Source organism: Melanotaenia boesemani, chromosome 22, assembly GCF_017639745.1.
Source record: "Melanotaenia boesemani isolate fMelBoe1 chromosome 22, fMelBoe1.pri, whole genome shotgun sequence".
NCBI classification, from domain to species: Eukaryota; Metazoa; Chordata; class Actinopteri; order Atheriniformes; family Melanotaeniidae; genus Melanotaenia; species Melanotaenia boesemani.
In genome coordinates this window covers 23,698,213-23,719,498 of record NC_055703.1, presented here as the reverse complement: position 1 = coordinate 23,719,498, position 21,286 = coordinate 23,698,213, and the positions used below count along the sequence as shown (strand labels likewise).

At 38.7% G+C, this 21,286-nt stretch overlaps 1 protein-coding gene across 2 annotated transcripts in view; it reads right to left on the bottom strand.

Moving 5' to 3' along the window:
- The window catches only part of fam184ab (family with sequence similarity 184 member Ab), a 151,849-nt gene that overhangs the window by 45,137 nt on the left and 85,426 nt on the right, over positions 1–21,286 (bottom strand). For both annotated transcript variants that reach the window (XM_041976202.1, XM_041976203.1), the window contains exons 10-14: positions 16,483–16,605; positions 15,239–15,400; positions 14,316–14,437; positions 4,676–4,826; positions 1,070–1,282 (exon numbers count right to left, since the gene is read on the bottom strand). In XM_041976202.1, the coding sequence (XP_041832136.1) occupies positions 1,070–1,282; positions 4,676–4,826; positions 14,316–14,437; positions 15,239–15,400; positions 16,483–16,605 (771 nt within the window). The remainder of the gene's footprint in view (positions 1–1,069; positions 1,283–4,675; positions 4,827–14,315; positions 14,438–15,238; positions 15,401–16,482; positions 16,606–21,286) is intronic.

Sequence of the window (21,286 nt, the reverse complement as noted above, 5' to 3'; positions counted from 1 at the left end):
TGCTTCAATAATGTTGAGATCTGGGCTCTACAGAGGATTCATCACTCCATCAGACTTGTTGCCTCTGATTTTCAGTTCAGTTTTTGTCTTACAGCCTTTAAATACTGTATGTGCATTGAGGAGCTTGTAAATTTAAAAAGTGGCTGGCAGTAAACTTTTTACAGCTCAATAAGGACAAAGCTAAGGTTTTATTTATTGTTAGTCAAACTCAGAGAGAGAAACTGCCAGTACATCTACAATCACTCACTTTGAACCTGTTTTAAAACCTCTGCAGTGTTTCCTTTCAGTTTCAGAACAGATTGTAAGATTCTTTTACTGGTTTTTAGGGTTCTTAATGTGCTAGATCCTGAGTATTTATCTGAACTGCTTTTATATTATCAACCTGTTTGGGTCTTCAGTACACAGTTTTTTTTTATTAATTCCATTAGTCAGAACTAAAATCCATATGGAGAGAACTTTCTCTTCCTATGGTCCACAAAAATATTAAGGTTTTTAAAACCAACATAAAAACCCACCTTTTTAACACAGCTTTTAAAGCAACTTAATTTAGCTTATTAAAAATATTTTTTATTAGTATTTTGATCTATTTTTAGCTGTATTCTTTTCTTCTTTTAGATTTGTTTGTGTTCGTGTTTCTGCAAAGCACCTTGAGTTGGAAAATCGTGCTATGAAAAGGGCTATATAAATAACATCTGATAGATGTGGAGATGCATAGAAATTATTTTAGCATGCAAGACCATCCATTTGCTGTATGTGCAAAGTATTCACGATGGCGTGTGGACGGGTGATGGCGGAAATGTGAATGTAATTATAGAAAGAGGAAGGTGGCTAGCATGAATAGATGCATGATTAAAATATTTAAAAAATATTTCAAGGACTTTGTGAGAAAAGAAAAATAACTCAAGTTTGTTTGGCCTCAAGGACAACACAATGCATTTTGATGAGAAACACTGAATGTGAAAAACTGTTTATTTACAGTAAAACAAATTTCCTCAGGGAATTCACACATCTTTGGAATTTTAAGATATTTTGTTTGCAGATGTCTGAGTGTGCGTTTGCCACCACTTACCTTCAGGTCACGTTGCCTGGCGTGCTCCATGTCCTGCATGGCGCAGCAGTGAACTTCCTGCAGACGCTGCTGCCGCCTCTGATGCTCCATCTGCAGCTCGTCCAGCTGCATCCTCAGGTGTTCCCTCTCCTGGCTGAACTGGTGTTGCAGCTGCTGCAGCGATGACTGCGACTGGGACAGCTGCATCTCCAGACTCTGCTTCAACAGGGATATCTATGCGAACACAGGCAGAATGATAAATATTTGACTGCAGGGGAAATTATCAGTCGTCAGTAGTGAAGATGATTTAAAGCTTTGCAAGCTAAAGCAGCTGGATAAAAGTGTGAGACGTCTAAGTCCGAGTTCATGCAGCAGGATAATAGAGAAGGGCAGAGAGAGCGTGCTGATTTCAGCTGAAACAAACTAATTCCTGAGGCCTCCAGTGAAGGAACGTTTAACTTACAAATAACTTATAGTTTATTACAAAACATGATAAACTAATGCAGCAATGCAAGGACTAAAACACACTGTCTGGAGAAAGCAATGTGACTCACAACATTAGTCTGCTACAGTTTGCAGTGACATCCTGAATAAATCCTTCTGAGTTCTGAGCTACTAAGTGCAACCTGGCTCATAAACTGCTGTTTACTGTTATTCCAGAAAATTGATGTGGAATAAGTTAAAAAGTAGTTTCTAAATAAATAAAATATAACTTTTGAAAAGTATGCTGAGCTCAACAGTCCATGTAAAGATCCCAGATGTTGTCTGTGTCTGCAAACAGAAACACTTGTTGGCAAAGTTGCTTTTGCCCAGGGATGCTGATCTTTTCTTTAGCAAGTGTTTAAAAGGGCTGAAACAATCCGTCATTAATAATTCATGAATACTCATCACTGGCATTAAGGGTTTGTTTCGAACAAAAGCAAAAGCCACATAACTCAGTGTGACACAAGTCATATGTTTGATTAAATTTGTTATATTCTGATTCTGTAGGACAGATCACGGTCACGTTGAGACTTTCTGAGCTGTGAGGCCATTAAGATGGGACAGAGGTTGTATCAGTATTTATGCTGTGATAAAAAGCTGTAACTGGATCTTTATTAGGGAGGGTGCTGTGGTCTGCTCTTTGGCAGTTTCCAGAGCCGGAGTCTTGAACATGCCTGGTGGCACCTTTCTGGAGTTCTGACAACTGGCATACTTTCCTCCGAGCTGCCTTGATTTTGGCTTCCAACCTCCTCCATCGTACCTCCTTATTGGCCTTCACGTTAAGGATACAGTGGCAGGCATTTCGATTCATTGAATTCAATGATGGTTGTAGCAGAAATTGTTTTCACTCAGCTTACTTATTCACATCAGCTAGGAGAATTTCTGGTGACACCTCACTCATTCTCACTAGTTGATGCTGACAGGTTCTCATCTTAGCTATGATCTTATCTCTCTGGTCAGTCACTCTCCCATCCAGCTCAACTTATTGGGACTTGGTGCCAGAGCCCTGCATTGGGACTGGGATCCCGAGGGTCCTGTAGGATCCAACACAAACGTTGTGGGAACGGATAGTTTTAAGGTTGTATTAGGTGGGAGCGGGTAGCTATGAATAATAAAACTGTGCATATAAACTTATTTTAGTTGGCCTATATATAGGTCGGTGGGAGCAGGTGGGTTTGATGTCAGCTCTCTGTTCTGGCCCATTGCTTTCCAACAGTGCTTTGTTTGCATCTCATATCCATTTCTACCCGTTTTGTGTTGCAGTGGCTCATACCTCGTCATAATGACCTGGATCCTCAGCAACTGAAAAAGGCCTTATTTGACCAGGTGACGAAGGTGCATCTTTCTGATAACATTAATGGTATGAGGTAGGTTACATTGCAATAATTTAGCTGACGCTTTTATCCAAAGCGACTTAGGCAGTAGTGTTAAGGGTCTTGCCTAAGGCAATAACTGGAAGGTTTTAATGTTCGTCGATAGATTCAAACCCTGGTCTCCCACATGGAGGACTGATGCTTTACCAATTGAGCTAACCAGACGCTAGGTGGTGTCACATTCAATCTTAGTGTAGCACCCAGACAGTCAGTAGCGTACACATAACAGACACGATGGCTGAGTGTGAAATCCGCTCGGCACTCTGCATTAAAAGCCAGTGTGTGGAAATACTTCAGCTTCTACGGGTGCATCCATACCAGCCCTTCTGATTCTGTTTGCTCAGAAAGTCTGGTTCATTTTTGGGAGGTGTGCATGCACGGCCAATTTAATTGTGAGTTCAACGCAGGGCATTGTGGGTAAAACTGTGTGCAGGACAACATGTGGCTCTGGCCTGGAGAAATGTCTCACGGCCAGGCATGGAATAAGAATGCTGTAAAAGTTAAAATAGAAATATGGTCAACCCAAATCTGATCTGATCAGCTCCATGTTTGGCTCTTACGCGATGGAGACAGAAGTTGTCCTACATTAACCAACAGATGAGCCAGTTTTCTTCTTCATTGTTTTTCATGACAAATATCAGAAACCACGTTTTACGTTTCCACTTGGAAAGGAGAAGTCAAGTCATACAGGGAAAAAAGATGCATCAATAATTGTTTTATAATCACATTGCAATCAGATTGTTTCCACTTCCACTAAACACGATGCAACGTCAGGATTTTATGAGTTGTTTTCCAGTCTAACCAACATGTACCAGTTTAATACTCAGTCTTTACAGCAGAAACAGACAAACACCCTGTTATTAGCTGCTAAACGCTCCACTGTGTTCCTTGTTGTTTTTGCCGGCAGGCTGAGAGCAGAAGGTTTATCAGAGCTCTGAGCTGAATTACAGCTTTTCTCTCTGTGCTCTATCGATTATCTACAAGCTCATACAGGAGCAGCGACTCGTCTTAGAAACTGAATTGTGTTCATTAAAAACCTGACATCAAAGCATCACTTGCATCTGTTAAAATACAGGCCATTTAATTTCTAAACACCATCTTGTCTAGCAAAACCACTGCTGATCTGATTAGGTATCAAATTAAATAAATACGGTTTAAATAAAGCATCAATCACTGACAGCATGGGCATGATGACGACCAGCAGCTGGTGCACAAGCAGAAATTAACTTAAGTAAAGACACATCATGTATGTACGATGTCCATAGGACAGCTTAGTCATGCTACATTAATATTTCTGTGCAGTGATTAACAGCTCTGATGTGTTACAGAGCGCTCCATAATAAATTTGTGTGAGGAGTAAATAAGTCTTACAAGACACTGGATCTTAATGTCTCATATTGTTTCACAACTAGTATAATTACAATCATTTTGCTGCATGTTTCAGGTATTTAACGTTGAAAAAGTTTTAAAGTTGGAGATTAAACTTTACTTTTAGCATCTGCTTCTCCTTTGTCTTTTCTTGATTCTCTAATTCAGTGGATTCATTTCTTCATTTCCTGAAGAAATAACTGATTATAATCTGTGACTCGCCTATCTTGGACCAGGACTCCCTTGTAAAAAAAAAAAAGGTTCTTAATCTTAATTGGATTTTTTTTCTTGGTTAAAAAGTGTTTAAATAAATAAAAAGGAAAAATCTGCTTTTCACTCAGTTAAAAAGATACAGACATATAAGGAAGGTGTCCAGCATGGTGATGTACATAAGCTGTTGCACCTGTTCCAGTAGGTCCTCCACTTTCCTCTGCCAGCTCTCCCTGGCGCTGCTCATCTCCTGCTCTTTGCTTTGTGCCAGCTGAGCCAGAGCAGCAGCTTTGTCCTCCTCGTGCTCCTCCTTCAGCTCCTCACGTAGCTTCTTACACTCCTGCCTGCAACACACAGCAAATCCAGCAAGGTGTAAAACCACATTTGGGCTTTTTTTTCCTTCATTTTTAAAGGTCTGCTCTTTAAGTCAAACCAGGGACAAGGCCAGCAAATTGCATACATTGACAACAATTGCTTTTTTTTTATGTAACGTTGGGGTTTTCTTTTGTTTATTTTTTCTTTCAAATATATTTTCCCAGTCAAACTTTACAATAAATGCAGACATTTGCATTATTAAGTATCTGCAATTCCCAAAACCCACAACAAATCCTTCATTACCCCTAACTAGGAAATAAAAAAGCAAAAGTGATAAAAGTTTTGTGGCTGGATAGTTAAGTTATAATTATGATTAAAACCATATAAAAGCTTAACAGTGAAAAGACTGAACAGACTACTTGAGCAGATCCCAACTTACAGAACGTTTTCTTTGTGTTTGTTTCTTTAAATAAATTGTATTTTTGGAGACAAGAATGCAACTGCTCATTAATTAAACACTAAATTGAGATAGTTTTGTTTAATGTGAGTCAAATATTCACCTTCTGCTGGAAAAAAATTTATTGTTGATGAATGAGACCTAATTAGGTCATTGTGGTTGAAATAATACATAGCGTGTTTGGAGAGCAGAATAACAACCTTATCCCATTTATGAGGCATGTGGTAGGTGGTGGACCCATTTTTCTGCATGATCTGGATTAAGAGGGTTTGTTGTTATTAAAACAGAGGATTCTGAAGAAAAGTGGCCTTTCCCCAAGTAATATTTAAAGCAAAAAAGTCACTATTGTGACATTTATCCAATTAAAAACTAAGAGTGGAAACACTTCTGTAGAGGAATGGGCTGAAACTCCTCCATATAGATGTGCCTAATGACCTAAAACAGTCACTAGTTTTTTCACATGTAGTTTCACCATCCAGAGTCAGACATGACATTTCAGTAGGTATCACACCATGACAGGAGCTGCAACCAATAAAAGTTAAACTTTCTAGTTTCTGACAATATTTTGTTTTCTTACTCTAACCATGTTTTTGTAACATGTCAACTTAATAGTTTGATTTGAACCCTGTGAATGCAAAGCAGAAAACTAAATGAATCCATCCATCCATCCATCCATCCATCCATCCATCCATCCACCTACATGTCACTGTGTAGCAACGGGAGCGGAAACATCATCAGAGGTGGGGTTAGAGCTGTAATTAGACATTTTTGTTTTAAGTTTTATTGTACACATTTTGTACTGTGGACCAGCTTTTGTATTCCACACTCTGTTATGAAATAATGTTGGCTGCTGTTGTTGCAGTTATTTCTGTACAAGAGGGTCACAGTAAATCCCAACATGCAAAGATTTAGATATATTTACCACTGACAGATTTGAATTTTTAAAAATGCAGCCAACAGCATGTTGCTATCTGAATTATATTAAGCATAACTTTAATGATAATTTTCCCATTTCTCACACTGAAGTCATTACCTCTGACTGAACCAACATAATGCCAGAACGATATGGGAAAAGCATGTATATAGTTCAGCTAATTTTTGTAAGTGTAGTTTCTTTGATGCATCATTACCTTCTTTTTGTGTGTTTTTTGTGTATGCGGCCGTTCATCACCTTGTCTGCTAAAAACAAAAGTTTCTGCAAAGGTAAAGCTGCTTCAGAGAGCTTAATGTCCCCTTAATGACTGCAATAAATTGTCCTGAACCATCAGACCTCAGCATGGCTTCTGCTGGGCAACAATCGCTCTTTAACACTTTTGCTAACAGCGCTGCGTGTGACTGTGCGTGTGTGCGTCTGCACATTGCCAATATAATAGCTGAGTGGGAGTCGAAATGGCAACTGTTAAATGGAGTATCCAGGGTAACATGTTTTTTTAGTCACTCAGAGCTACAAAGTGTCAGACAGAGAACAGGTTTACACACACACACACACACACACACACACACACACACACACGCACACTCATGCAGTTGCGCACCAGACAGTCACGTTTAGAATGCAGCACACTTGACACGTGCCACCATTCATGTCCTCTTGTAGTGTAAAATGCAATCGTCACTGTCACCGCCTTCCTTTTCTCCTAACATATACAGACCTGAGGCTTCAACAAGCTCTGCTCTACCTAACAAGAATTGCTCTGCAGCATCTGCTGGGCAGAAACAGATGAGGCAGATAGAGAGAGAGGTGGAGAAAGAAATGAATGAGTTGAAGAATGCAGGGATGGTAGAGCTGCCAGAGATGGGAGTGAATATCTAGAAAAAAAAGTGGGATAACTGACGTGTTTCTGTGCTGAAAGAGCAGAAAGGTACATGTACACATTTAACAGGTGTCAGATGACACATGTCGCTGTTGTTTGGAGGATGTGAGCTCAAAGTTAAATTCAAATTCACTTTAACTGTGTACTATATACTGTAAACCATATTGTGTATACGTTTAAAAATCTTGACTTTTAATTTATGATTTGAATTTTGTAACAGAGAGTGGTTTAAAGAAATTATTTTCAGCATCTTTACTGACCAACTTCATATTTAAAATATGAACAATTAGTAACAAACTAAAAGAATAATTGCTGGAAGAGTTACAAAGAGAAATAATAATAATAAAAAAACATTTATAGTCTACAAAACTAACAGCATTCTAGAGGATGTTATGATAAGCAGATTAACTGGTGACAGGTGAGGGTGTCAGGACTGGGTATAAAAGAAGAATTAACTAAATACTTAAACCCGATCCACATAGAGATGAGTTTAGGTGATTCTGATACAGTTTGTCATTTGGAAATTTCTTCCACACAGAACCGACGTGGGAGTCTAAAGCTGTGGCTCTTCTAAAATGGTTCCCAACTTTAATAGCTCTGCAAGCGCTACCCTTTTCCACTCCATGTGACATCTTTTTCTACCACCCAGTGACAGAGTCACCCCAGTCTCCCTTAGAAGAAATGCGCAGACCTCCCACTTCTTCTTCTTTTGCTTTTTCATTGCTGGTGGTTTGTATCCGCACATGCTCCATGTCTTCTTCCCAGTTTTTGATATATTTTGTTGCAGCACCACTTACAGGTCTGGAATTGATACTACAGCATTTCCACTTAAATTGTGTGGACACACACCGTCCTCAAGAAGCTTTCATCTGTGTTAATGTGGCCAAAGGTTGCATTCACACTGACCCTGGTCCACTTCTTCAGATACTATGGTTTGTTTGGAGTAGTGTGAATGCTAATTTGCACTCTGGTGCGGATCAAAATAAGCTCTTCTGGTCTGCTTGAAAACTAGCAGTCCCATTTCCCATGGAAGTGAATCCTGGTGTAGTTTGCTCAGTGTGAAAGCAAATGGACCATCCAGCGAACCAGAGAGGTAGTGATGCTTGCTGTCTTTTCTGCTGGTTAGACAGGGCAGCTTCTTCTGAAAGTCATATCAGCCTTGACTACCAAAGGAAAAACAGAAACCCCAAGATTGCATGAATTTGTTGTCCAGGTGGTTTGGTTTGCTTCAGCGGAGTGCAGTGCAACAGTGAACCAAACCAAATAAAGGTGCAACATGTCTCATTGTTCCCAGCCCAATCAAACCAAAACCTCTAGAATACACTTAATCTTTCCAAGCATGAATGGGTTATGGCTCACCACTTTGTTTCAAACTCATTTAGAAAATCATTAAAAAGGAAGAAAAATTATTTCTCAATACAGGACTGCAGAGGCCTTCAGCCTTTTTTGCATCTGTACGAAAGATTAGGAAAGATTTAGGCATTTGTGGAAATTTCAGTGGGTAAAGGCGGAAGACAGAAACCACCGTTGGATGATTGTGACCCTCCAGTCCTCAGTCAGCGGTGCAGTGAACAGTGGATACATGTGGTCAGATGAGTCCATATTTCAGCTGCTTTTGGGAAAAAAAAACATTTGACATCTTCTATGTGACAAAGATGAAGAAGAGAATCCAGGCTGTTACCAGAGAAAGCTGTAACGACATGGGGGGAGCATTAGTGTAATGGCATGGATGACTTCACATGTGTGAAGGTGCCACTGATGGAGAGGTCGATGATGTAGCTTTGGAGAGACACATGCTACCACCAAGGTGACATAGTTTCCCAGAAGGTATTTCAGCAGGACAATGGCAAACCTCATTCTGCATGATATCCAACAGAGTGGCTTCATACACACAGTGTGTTTGACTAGCCTGTCTGTAGTTTAAACCTGTCACCTATAGAAAGTGTATGAAGCATAATGCAGATGAGAATCAGACAACAGCAACCACAGACTGCTGAGCAGCTGAAATCTTGGATTAAGCAATAATGGACACAGATTCCTCTGAATACTGAAACGATTAGTGTCCGTTCTTAAACCCTAAAAGTCTCATTAAAAGAAAACTGATGTAACACATTGGAAACATTTTTAAGTTTGCTGCTGCATCAAATCCATTATTTATGTTTCTAAATGCAATTAAGCTGGTCAGTGAAAACACTGACAATCATTTTCTTCATTATTTAAAAGTTATAACTACAAGTTTGGATTATTTATTACTGCATACCCATGAAATGTGGCTAAATATTTGATCTTTGTGCACTCAATGTCAAAATATTTGGAAATTAGCTTTCCAAAATGCATAAAAAAGCCAACCATACCCTCCTCTGTTGTAAACAGCAATGACTGATCTCCAATGCAGCTTTTTAAAAGCCCTCAGATGGGATTAGTGCTACATTACATGATAATGAGGGTAAATTAATATTGGCCGTCCTCCTGCTATTTACCTTCTCCATGTTTAACCACAGGCAGACACACAGTATATACATATTCTCATAATCTATCTGAACTCTGCTGTTAAATTCAAACACCAGATGATCCAGAGGCAGGAAAGTCAGTGCCTCACCTTGTAAAAGCTAACTTTCTGAGAAGTTAGAAGTTGGAAAATAGAAATACCCCCATTAAGAACTGTTTGCAAATTCTTACTGAAAAAGGTTTTGTTAGTTTTAGAAAACGTACAAAAGACAAACAATGACTGAGTTTAACTGGTCATGGGTCATTTAAATCTATTCTACAATTTAATTGTGTGTAATACAAAGCTGTTCCAGGTCAAGTCTGAATTGCATCTGCTTAACACAACTTTTAATGAAGGATTCTTGGTCAAATCAAGGAAAATTGAGGTTTCAGGGACTCTTGAAACACACTGTACACAACACGTTTTATTTTTAAGGGAGAGCAGTGAGATTATAAAAGAATGTTTTCCCTCCCAGACAGCCATGTGTTTGTCTTTGAACCAAGAGTGAATCTTAAATGAGAGAAAGTAAATAATTAAGGTTTATTTTGATGTCTCTCACATCAGCAACAACAGTCGTCTGACGACATGTTCTGAGGTGTCTGTCCGCTTGTAAAATCTGGCACAAATATCTGATCTCTTTCAGGGATGAGCTAACTGAATTTTGATGACCAAAGATCACTGTGATTTAACTAAACATGTTCTCAGCTCTCTGTAGCTTCATAAATCACAAGCTAATCGTGACCAAATTTCATGCAAATCTCAAGAAGGCTAAAACTATAAAATATGGGTATTTTATTACCAAAAGATTTTATTTCAACATCGTTTTCATTATAAAATTCTGCAAACAAACTGTTCACCATACAAATACCACAACTAAAGAACTGCACAGATGAATGCAAATCATGTCTTTCTTTATTTAAATATTCTTTAATATTAAATCAATAGTTATATTTAGACAATTAAGAGGATTTTTGTAAGAAGAATACTGTTTTATGAGCCTTTAATATCCCATTTAACCAACATCTGAATCCAGAATACCCTTTCCATTTAAATCAACACATTTTTTATGTAAAAATAGGATATAATTCAAGTGTTGACTCAACTATAATGAGAAGTTAGAGACTGGATTGACCTAAATCAAATTGAAGTAATCAGCTGAACTCTGATATGCAATGTGTCTTCCTTTAGTTGCTGTGGCCTGTGAGCTTGCCATAAAAACTGGGGGCTTGTCCGGGAGCAAATTAACATAAAAATAATCTTTTATTGAACTATTTGACATAATTTTAAGGATTTAACAGAACAAAAAGAAACAAAGTAACTTCAACAACTAATGCCACAACCTAGGGGTGGATGACAAGTAAAGAAACATTTTCCTAAACCCCATTCTTGTCGCAGTAAGCTAGATAAACATCACCGCATCACCACTAGATAAACAACATCACATCTGTGGCAAAAAGCAACCCTTAAATTGTAGTAAAATGGGCTGTTGGGAACAAGGCTGTGAAAACTGGGGTGAACTTAAACCTTTTGCTGGTGCAGACAACTTAAAAAGTTAGGCACAACAAATGCTAATAGTTAGTCTGGAGTTCTGAGTAGATCTAAAAAAAAAAGACAAAAAGAAGAAAAACAATTAGCTGTGTTTATCTGCTTGGTGTCAGACTAAATTAACAACAAACAACACCTCATGGTGACTGAAGGTAATGACGCCAGAATCAACCATTAAATCCATCAGGGACAACGATAATTATTAAAATATTAATGGAAAAATTAGTTTAAAGTCCATCTAGTAGCTAAATTTTAAGCATAAACCAATCACATACATGGTGAATGACGTGTTGACCAGGACAAACTACTGAAACACAGTCACGTCTGCTCTCTGTGTGCTGATCCGCTAAAACTCCCCTGTTCATTTGGTAATCCTGGGAGCTCTTCCCATGATTACACTATCACAGACAAACCGTCTGCTTTCAGTGTGAAATGGGGATTAAAGCCAGCCTCTTTAATTCAGGCGGTTCACTAACCACAGCAGATTCAGCCTGGCCACCAAATGAATAGCTGTCCTCCAGAGAATAAAAGGCAATGTGCAGAAAGAGAAAGGAAGGTGAATGAAAGCCGACGGAGACAGGACTGAAGAGAGGGAAGCTGTGACACATACAAGAGTAAACACTCTGGTGTTTCTTATTTTTCAGTTAATCTCCAAGATCTCAAACTCTACTTTAAAGCTGAAATGGGATTAAACTTATTTGTTTCCAGCTGTAGAAATAAAATATAAACGTAAGCAAACATTTGTGTTCAAAACTGAAAATGCAGTCTGAGGGTTTAGAGAAGAGGGAATGGCTGGAAATGATAAGCGATATCAGCTGTGGGTTTTATTAAGAGCTGGGACATAACTAACTTGCAGGTTTGCTTGAGATGAAACCTCCAGGTTGAACGAAAAAACAACACATTAGGTTCTAGCAGAGAATTGATCAACACAAGCTACGTTTACATGGACAAATGTTTTATCTGTCTGATTTAAATCAATCTGATCGGAGATTCATGCTGCCGATCAGTTGTATTTACATGATGGGCAGATTTGATACGATCCTAATGCTTTTGACATGCAAAGTGCCTACTAGTTGGTAAGAAGTGTTTTTTTGTTGTTTTTCCAACCTTTTGAATGCCAAAAAGCAGAATATTCCTTAACTCATGGTTCAAGCATAAGCAGAGACGCCATCCACCACAAAACGATCGGAATGATGTTTTTTTTTTCCTGCTGATCCGATCAAGAAAAGGTTTAAACCACCCCTATCAATCGGATTGAAATTTCTTTCCGACCAAGGCCGTTCGGATCAGCTGACATGTTTACACGATACATTTTTTTTCTGATTGGACATTCAGTCTGATTGAAAGTGGTCCATGTAAACGTAGATAGTGTTTCAACTTCAGTCAGAGTTCCTTTTAATCACAGTAACATCACATTACCCTTCTGAGGCAGACTACAGATGTAGTCGAAACACGTCAAGGTAAAAAAAAAAACTATTCTAATTTGTTTGACAAATATGAAAATACAAATTTGACAATTCAGAATCTCTTTTGCATCATGTATCTTCTTTAAACTCTCTTAAGCCAGTAAAAGTCAGTACGATGTTGACTCGTCTTTTATCTTTGTCCTTTTCTTTCATTTTCCTCACTTCCTCCCTTAATGCCCTCTGTTTTATTTGATGCATCAGTGTTCAAACTGGCCATTGTGTTAATATCCAGCTGCTTGAGAGACGCCAAAAGCAAAAAAGCTGCTGTCATGTGATGCACCGGGCTAGAAGATAAAGTAGTGAAGTGTGGTTTCTCAGCATCGGGCTGCTGGTTTTGTTTTATTAACATGCAGTTCCACAGTTTAATTAGCTGCATCTTCCTCTAAGGACTGGGATATACTTGCTGTGTACCGCGAGCATACACATTAACGTTCCGCTATATTTGTATATATACTTGCTGCGAATGACGGAAGCACAATGCAGCCAAAACGCTAAATACTGGAGGTCACCGCTAGTGGCAGTACACAGTACTTGGACTCTGAAATGGTGAAAGGTCAAGCTACCGGTCACATTGTATTTCCTGGGCACCAACCCCCCAAAACACTTCCAGTTTGTTGCCAACTGTTGGCACTGTTGGAGTGTTTGTCTCTGTGCAACGGGAAGGAAAAATCATAGACTTGTAGTTGTGGACAAAGGTCCGAGAGACGGTCTTCAACACTACCTGCCATTGTGTTTACCTCTGACCTGTTGCGTTCATGCTCTTGTTTGTATGAGCGCTTCTAGTGTTCAAGTCAATATTGCAACTTGCGCACACGATACGTTATCAGTGCGAGCGGGCTATGTGCCAGTCGAACACTAGGAACGCATGGCAGCCATGATACGTACGCGTCACCAAAAGCAAGTATATCCCAGCCCTAAAGAACCCAACGACTTGTTAATGAGAGGACACCTGACTTTTTCTTATTTGAATAGTTACAAATGCTCTCTAATGAGACAAAAGTGTTTATCTGATTAGTCAATTAATCAATAGAATAGCCAATAGAATATTTGATTATCTACATGATGGTTTGCTGCAGCCCTACATCTCAGATCGTCTGTTTTCCACTTCAGACTAGTGCAAAACAACAAAAGTGAAACTTCAAATTGACCAATAAAGTGCAAAAACACAGACTTGATGTAAAGCATATTTAATTCTGAGTGAATTAATCCCTAAAGTAAAAATGAGCTTTTAATAAAAGTAATACAGCTCCATTATGCTGTCGTTTATTACTACAGTTAGTTTAGTATTAAAAGCAAAACTTTGAAATGAAATGTAAAAACTTTCTACCGTTTTGATGCTGTTTAATTTTGAGAAAACTTAGAGTCAATAACAGGCAACTGGCTTCATTGTGTGAAGAGGGCACCAGTTCACACCTACAAAAACAAGTCGATTTTATTCTTAAGGCTTTTGGAAAAAAAAAAAAGAAAACCACACTTCAAAGGTCTGTGGATGTTTTCAGAGACTTTGAGCTGGAAGCTTTAACACTGGATTGAGCCGAGAAGCTGCAGAGTCCATCAAAGCTAATGCTCTGTCACGGTCAATACCACGAGCCTGATGACCTGTGCACATGTGTGTGTGTGTGTGTGTGTGTCGGTTTGTATTCTGGTAAAAATCCTAACAAAAGACAGTTTAATTTCATGTTTTATATTAGTTTAAACACAGACAATTGAAAATCCTCACCTACAACCGTATTCCCACACAATCTTACCTGAGTGTTTCGGTCCACTTGAGCTCCAGCTCCAGAGCCATCTTGTCCATCTTCAGCTTTTCTTCTTCTTTGGTGGTGATGAGTTTGGCTTCATGTTGACGTTTTTGGGTCTCCAGCTCTCCCTGTGGAACAAACAGAACTCTCAGTGAAATGTTTCTTTGTGGGAGATGTTTTATGTAGCATCAAGTCGGAGAGAACTCATATTTTATTCCCGATAGAACATAACTAACATTTCAGAGAACTAACAACAAGGTTAGTTTTACAGCAGGTCAGTAACATGTGTATAAAAGGAGTCTCTTTACATCTGAGAGGTAAGATGGGCAGAAGTTCAGGGACAAAGCTAAAGGTTAAACTGGGTGCTGGTGATCTTCAGGGCAAAACAGACATGATTTTCTACGGAAAATTACCGCATGGGCTCAGAAACACCTCCAGAAACCACTGTCTGTAAACACAGTTCACAGTCTTGCAGGTTAAAGCTCTATCATGCAAAGAAGAAACCATATGTGAGCATGATCCAAAAACACTGCCATCTTCTCTGGACTTCAGCTCATTTAAAATGGTCTGAGGCAAAGTGGAAAACTATTCTATGGTGAGACGGATCAAAATGTGAAATTCTTTTTGGAAACTATGGAAGTCGTTCCTAAAGAGGAAAAAAGGGCCAGGACTGTTGAGCAACTAGATTATATGCTGCTTTATAAAATATGAGTTTATGAGATTTGTAAATTATTGCATTTTGTTTTTCTTTACAATTTTATACAGCATTCTAACTTTTTTTTTAAATGGGAAAAAATATTAAAAAAAGAGAAATGCAAAAACAATGTTGTCATAGGAACTTGATGCAACATATCAGGACCAGCTAAGAACTGAGGTCAAGCATAACATAGTGACAGTATAAGTTCAGGGGTGTTTTGAATGCGTCTGACCTGCAGTGCAGTCAGCAGGTTGCTGGTCTCTCTCAGTCGGGCCCTGGTGGCGTCCAGCTCCTCAAGCAGTTTGTCCTGTGCCTCCTTCAGTGTGGAGATCTGCCCCTCCGCTGATCCAAAGTCCTGCTCCCCCTTCCGAACGTCCTCCTGCAGCCTAGACACCTGCATGAAGGAGAAATGGGCACTCAGAGGAAATAAAAACACACCAGCAACTTCTCCCCTGGTGCATTTCGGTGCAGCAGCAACCCTGAAACTGCATCAGCATTTTACGCGCTTCGGGGTGAAATTTCCATCAAAAATACATCCGACAACCGTTTCCATTTCTGATTTTTAAATGTGCGAAGCCCAAGTACTTTTTGCTGACGCAGCAGGATGCTTCTCTAATGCATCTTGTATTAAGTTAAGCTGATAATGTGTTTGAAGTGCTCTAAGAAACAACAGATTTACTGGTTTTAACCCCAAAAATCTAAGTTTACAGTGAAAACTCCTCCCCCATTTGACATATAGACAATCTTTTTAAATAAACTCACTTTATTCTTTCCAGTTCAGCTTTAACCTTCACAAAATTCAAGTCCAGCAACTCTTACGTGGTCTCAATGTAAACTTGAACCGACTGGCATGGGTTCAGTCAATGTCAGGTTAAAAAGTAATGAGAGACTGAGCCGAGGGTTTAAAGGGATAACAGTGATCCGTTTTGTCTGTTTAACAATGATAACCTTTAGGCTCAGTTCGAGTTTCTGTTTTCCACACATCATTTTGTTCTTTATTAGTATGTCCTTCGAGGGAGATGGAAGCTGCAGACTTGAAAGTGATCCTCACCTCATTTCTGGTTAAATATGCATGACTGGAAAATAATTAAACACTAAAATCAATATTACTATGATTATTTAAGGGTTGAGAGCATAATGAGTGGTAAATTATGCCTTTTAATCGATGTTGTTTTATCTGGGTTTAATGTTGATCAGACAGCTGAAGGTCAATGATGAAAATTGAAACAGTCTTTAAATGTTCGGAAAAACAAAGACTAAAACATCATGTCATGCTAAATAAAGAAACCTGCAGTAGAAGATGAGCTGAGCTGATCAAAAGCTCCAAAGAAGCACTTAAACCAACCCTGAACTTCATCATTTATAGGTATTTTTATTAGTATTATTATTTTTATTTTTTTATTTTTGATGCTCAGTTCTAAATTCCCTGTGTAGGTTATAATACCTGATAGGCCAGGGACCAGTTTGAGATCCTACCTCCTCGTTGGCTTCATTAAGTTTGGACGTCAGCTCCTCTCTCAGCTCATCCAGCTGTTGCCTGAGAAGCGTCTTCTGCTCTTCCAGCGAGAGTCGCTCTCTCTCAAACTGCTGCTCCAGTTCCTGCAGCAACAAACCAAAAGCACAAAGCTGTAAAAAAAAATAAAATAAAACAGAAGTGAACTAAGACGTGTGGGGAAAATTCTTCGTGTTTGGATCAGTGTCTCATGCAGTGGCGGAGCTAGATTTTAATACATTGGGTGGCCGGAGGGCGGGCAAGACTTTGTCCGGGGGGCTACAGACTAAGAAAAGAAACCATTGTGTTCCTCTAACGCAAACTCATACACTGCTATAATAACTGTTATCTCATCAGAAAGACATGAGAAATAAAACATCTCTACATTATTAATCTGAGCCACCAAGTGGAAATATCTGCAACAAGTTCAAAAAGGTCCAAAGTAGGGTAGGGTGGTTGTTTAGAGGAGCAGTATGTGGCACTTGATGTGGTAGAAGGGGGAACAATGGCTTCTCCCCCCTATCAGTTCTGGTTTAGTCTGGTGGTGGTGGTAGAGTAAAACTGGTTACAGGTTTTCATGCTGTAGCTACTCTACAACTAGCAGCCTTGTTAGCCTTCTGTTCAATTTAAATTAGATCATGCAGCTCTAGCTTAAGCAGCACTAAGTAACTTAAATACTAAAGTAGTCTTTGAACATCTTTTAGTTTATTTTCAGCTCCAGTGTGAAAATCTTGATTATCCGAGCTGATGTGTAGTCCCTAAATACACTTGCTGAAAACTCAATATCTTACATTGTTCCCCCACATTATCTTAAAACTAATGTAGTGCACTGATGTATTTATTTATTTTCCTGCAGTAATGTCTTTTACCAACCTCCCACCCTCTATATTATTTCTGTTTTAATCTTTCTTTTGCTTTCCTGTGTTTGGCTATTTTGTTTTGTGAGTGTTTTCTATTATTGTGGCTCACGTCTTTGCTGTTATGACCATAAAACAAAAAAGAAAAAAGAAACAAACAAAAAAAAAAAACTAATGTAGTGCTACCATATAACTAGATTATCACTGCTATGTAGCTTCAAGCTAAAATTAGGTTAATAGTCTTACATTACAGTAGTTGTACTTGCACAGGATCAAAGTATCTTCAAGAAATATGCAGCCAAATTTCTTCTTATTATTATTCTTATTCTTATTCTTATTCTTATTATTATTATTATTATCGTCATCATCATCAGGACCTGCTTTAAAATTGACTTCAAACTGGTGTAGTTACACTTGTGATCTATGCTTTCAAACATCCTTTAGTGACCTGCCAGTCACCTGAGGTGGGACCTGGAATGTCCAGTCAGATTTCAGAGGTGGCCAGTGCCACCTTGCCACCTCTTTAGCTCCTGCCCTGGTCCAACATGATACTTGTCTCCAAGCTGTGCATGCTTTATTTCATTTGGCTTAATGATGCTTCACTTGTACTAAGACTAATTCAGCTTATGTGGGACAACATTCCTCTCTTAAATGTCTAGTAGCTGGTCTCCTCAGTTCCCAGATGTTTACAGACTATTGTTCTGAAAAGACTGGGTGCTACACAGCAAACATGGTACTCTAGTGTTTTAGAAATTAGGGATGAGGGTTGTACACTCAATGCATTAATCTGTAAAAACCTTAAGCATTGCTTCAAACATTTTCATTGTCCTTGGCAGAGATGAGAGAAATATCTTCTGCACTGTCACCATAATAGAGTTTATTAAGCCTGCTGATGAAAAGGAAATGGTTTTTGTTATACTGTGAAATGAATGCAACTTTCCAAGGACAATTACAGCTCAGGATGATGGCTGTGATGTCAAATGCAATTTGCAACAGTTATCCATTACATGGGAATGGATTCTGTAGTATAAAAAAAGAGCACCAAAAGCTTTGAAATGCTTGTAAAAATGACTGAATGACAGTTTCCATATCTGTCCCTGTTAAGCAAGTAAGAACAGACAAGATTTCTCTGTTAGAACTTCAATCTGTAACAAATAATTCACAAACCCATGAATCTGCTATAACAAGCCACAACACCACAATCCTGGAATTGTTTGCTCCAAATTAGACAAAAAAAAAACAAAAACAAATAAAAAAAAAACATCAAAATAATCTCCACTAATACTAAGACATTGGTACCGATTCTTTAAGACAATCAAGTCTGATGCTACAAAAGCCAAAAAAGGGATCAGCTCCAGCTGAAATGTCAACGAACAGCCAGATTTCACCACCGTCCGCCGAGAGCTGGTGTTTTACACAACTGCCTCAGCAAGACTTTCCTTAAAAAAGAGGGAAGATCAACAAAGAATACCTCAATTCACTTAAAATAAGTTCATATTAAACATTTCTGTGCGGTTGAACTTAATGTTAATAGATTTCTTTGAACTGTTGTGTATTTTGAGCTTTTGAGATAAAAACAGTAGCTTGATATTAAACCAGTTTGCTTTGTCTGGTTAAATATCAGACAAAAACTGGAACTAAAAAACTGTAAATTCAGGTAAACCTCAAAAATATTACCAGCCTATAAGTTCCACTTTGGAGGTGAATTTTCTTCCCTTAACCCTGTTTAACCTTGATTTCACCAATCGAAATGAAGCAACTGAGGAAATGACCCTGTGGTTGAAATGCAGCTTTAAAGCAAAGCTTCTTACCATTTTGATGGGACATTGACATTAATCATGTACATTCCTGAAGCTGTCATTACCCTGCATCATCCTGATGCTGAAAAAAAATCACACTTTACAAGTTTTTTCCACCCAGAGATTCATGTGACAGCTGTGTTTTGCTTCATGTCACAATATCACACACTAGCAACTGGATATCAACACAGTGGCCATTTTGAATGTGCACTGAGGCTGATTCACCAAACAAACTCACAAGGATATTACCAGAGGAAGCAAGAGATAGAAAGAGAGAACGGGACACAGCAATAGATGAGACAAGAGTCAACATCGGACTGACTTTTCCTGGCTAGGTAGAGCTCAGAGAAGAGACAGGATGTAAGATGGAAACTGAATTATCTGTTGTCAGGAGGCATTACAGTACAAAATTTTTGTAGTACAAATTTGAGTAGTTTGGCCTTAAAGTCACATGACTTAAAATTTTATTGCATTTTAAGGAGAAGTTGATGGCAAATAGATATAATGTGAGAAAACAGTTGCCTCTTTACATTTTTAACAAACAGGGAGAAACTGGAATCATTTTCTGTTGAACCAAAGTCAAATATACAACTTGTTTAAGCTCATGTTTAGTCTAGAAATTATCCAAATCTTTGAAGTTTATGTTTGCCAGATAGTTCTGAGATTCAAGGCAGGTGGAGTGCAGTATGTTTACTTTTTATGGAAATGAGCTGACTGATGAATGGAAACTGTATGTAGGATGTATGTATGTATGCATGTATGAATGTAGGAGAAACTGACAAAGTACCAAAACATACAGCAGAGAAAACACTGGGTCATAATTTTATGTAGATTAAATAGAAGCAAGTCTAATGAACGCAGGACAGGCTGATGGCTAAACGAATGGTCTGATAGATATTCCACCACATATTCAAAGTAACCTACGACTTAATACCTGCACAAACTTAAAAGGAAAGAAAACATGTGTTAATGAAAAATACCTTCTTGGTCTGAGTATTTGGGCGTTATTGGCCACCGGCTAATGAAACGGAGTCAATCTCTAACTCTCTGAGGGTGAGACCACGTCACAGGAGACAGATTCATTTACATTCAAAGCGCAGCCTTTTCACAGACGACTCTCATTATACTGTAATTCAAAGTGATGAAAGAACAGAGCTGATGAAAGAAAAGATCATTAAGTGGATTCAACTCGTGTGAGACAACAGAATCAGGTGATGAAGAATAGAAGAACGTAGACTCATTTCTTCTCATCAGTCTGTTAAATCTCAGAAGAGATTAAAAAAAAAAACTGATGAGTGAGTATAAGCAAATGAATGCTCCTATTGGGCCTCACTGTACTCCTCCCAGTCATTTTTTCAGTCTGGCCATAACACTGACACCATAATCATGAACAGGACTGAAAAACTGTGCAGTGCAGAACACAGTGGGAGGGGATATGAGGCCAGCAAAATCACTCAGGGCCAGAAGGAAGGAAATCTTAGTATGAAACGCATATCTAATGACCATGGAAATGCACAACTATCTTCTATTAATGTAGCTGTCAACTCGTATCAGGTCTGCAGAGGAATATCATTTAAAACACATCCTCATTATGAAACTTTGATGCAAGAGAATACTTGATCACTTGCCCTCACATGGCTGTTTTTGACTAGAGTATAGACTCTGAGGAGATTAGGCGTCATCAGAAGGATATTCCAGGCGAGCACGACGGCACGCCTCGCAGCAGTCAAATTAGTGGTGGGCTTTGGTTTGGAACAATCACCTCATGTTCATTAAAGTGGTCCCAAACCTTATTTGTTGACCTAAGGGACTAATTCAGCGTCTCATGTTAGATAGAAGTCATCCTGGCACCAGAATTTGGGTTTTTGTTACCGTCTGAGGATCAGGCACAAGAGTTATTGGAGCATGCACCCTTACCTGTTACAGTATTCAAAGCTGCACTATAAGACAGCTGATGTCTTATTACAGCATGGAGTCAAAATCCAAACCAAATCTGAGCCCTTTAGCAGGCAGATCAGTCCTGACTGCTACACGCTCTGTATGGGAAGCTTTTTAGCATAAAGGATAAATCTGGATGCTTTCCTGCTCCAGACTACACAGGATGTATTCTCACAACACAGAAACATGAATTA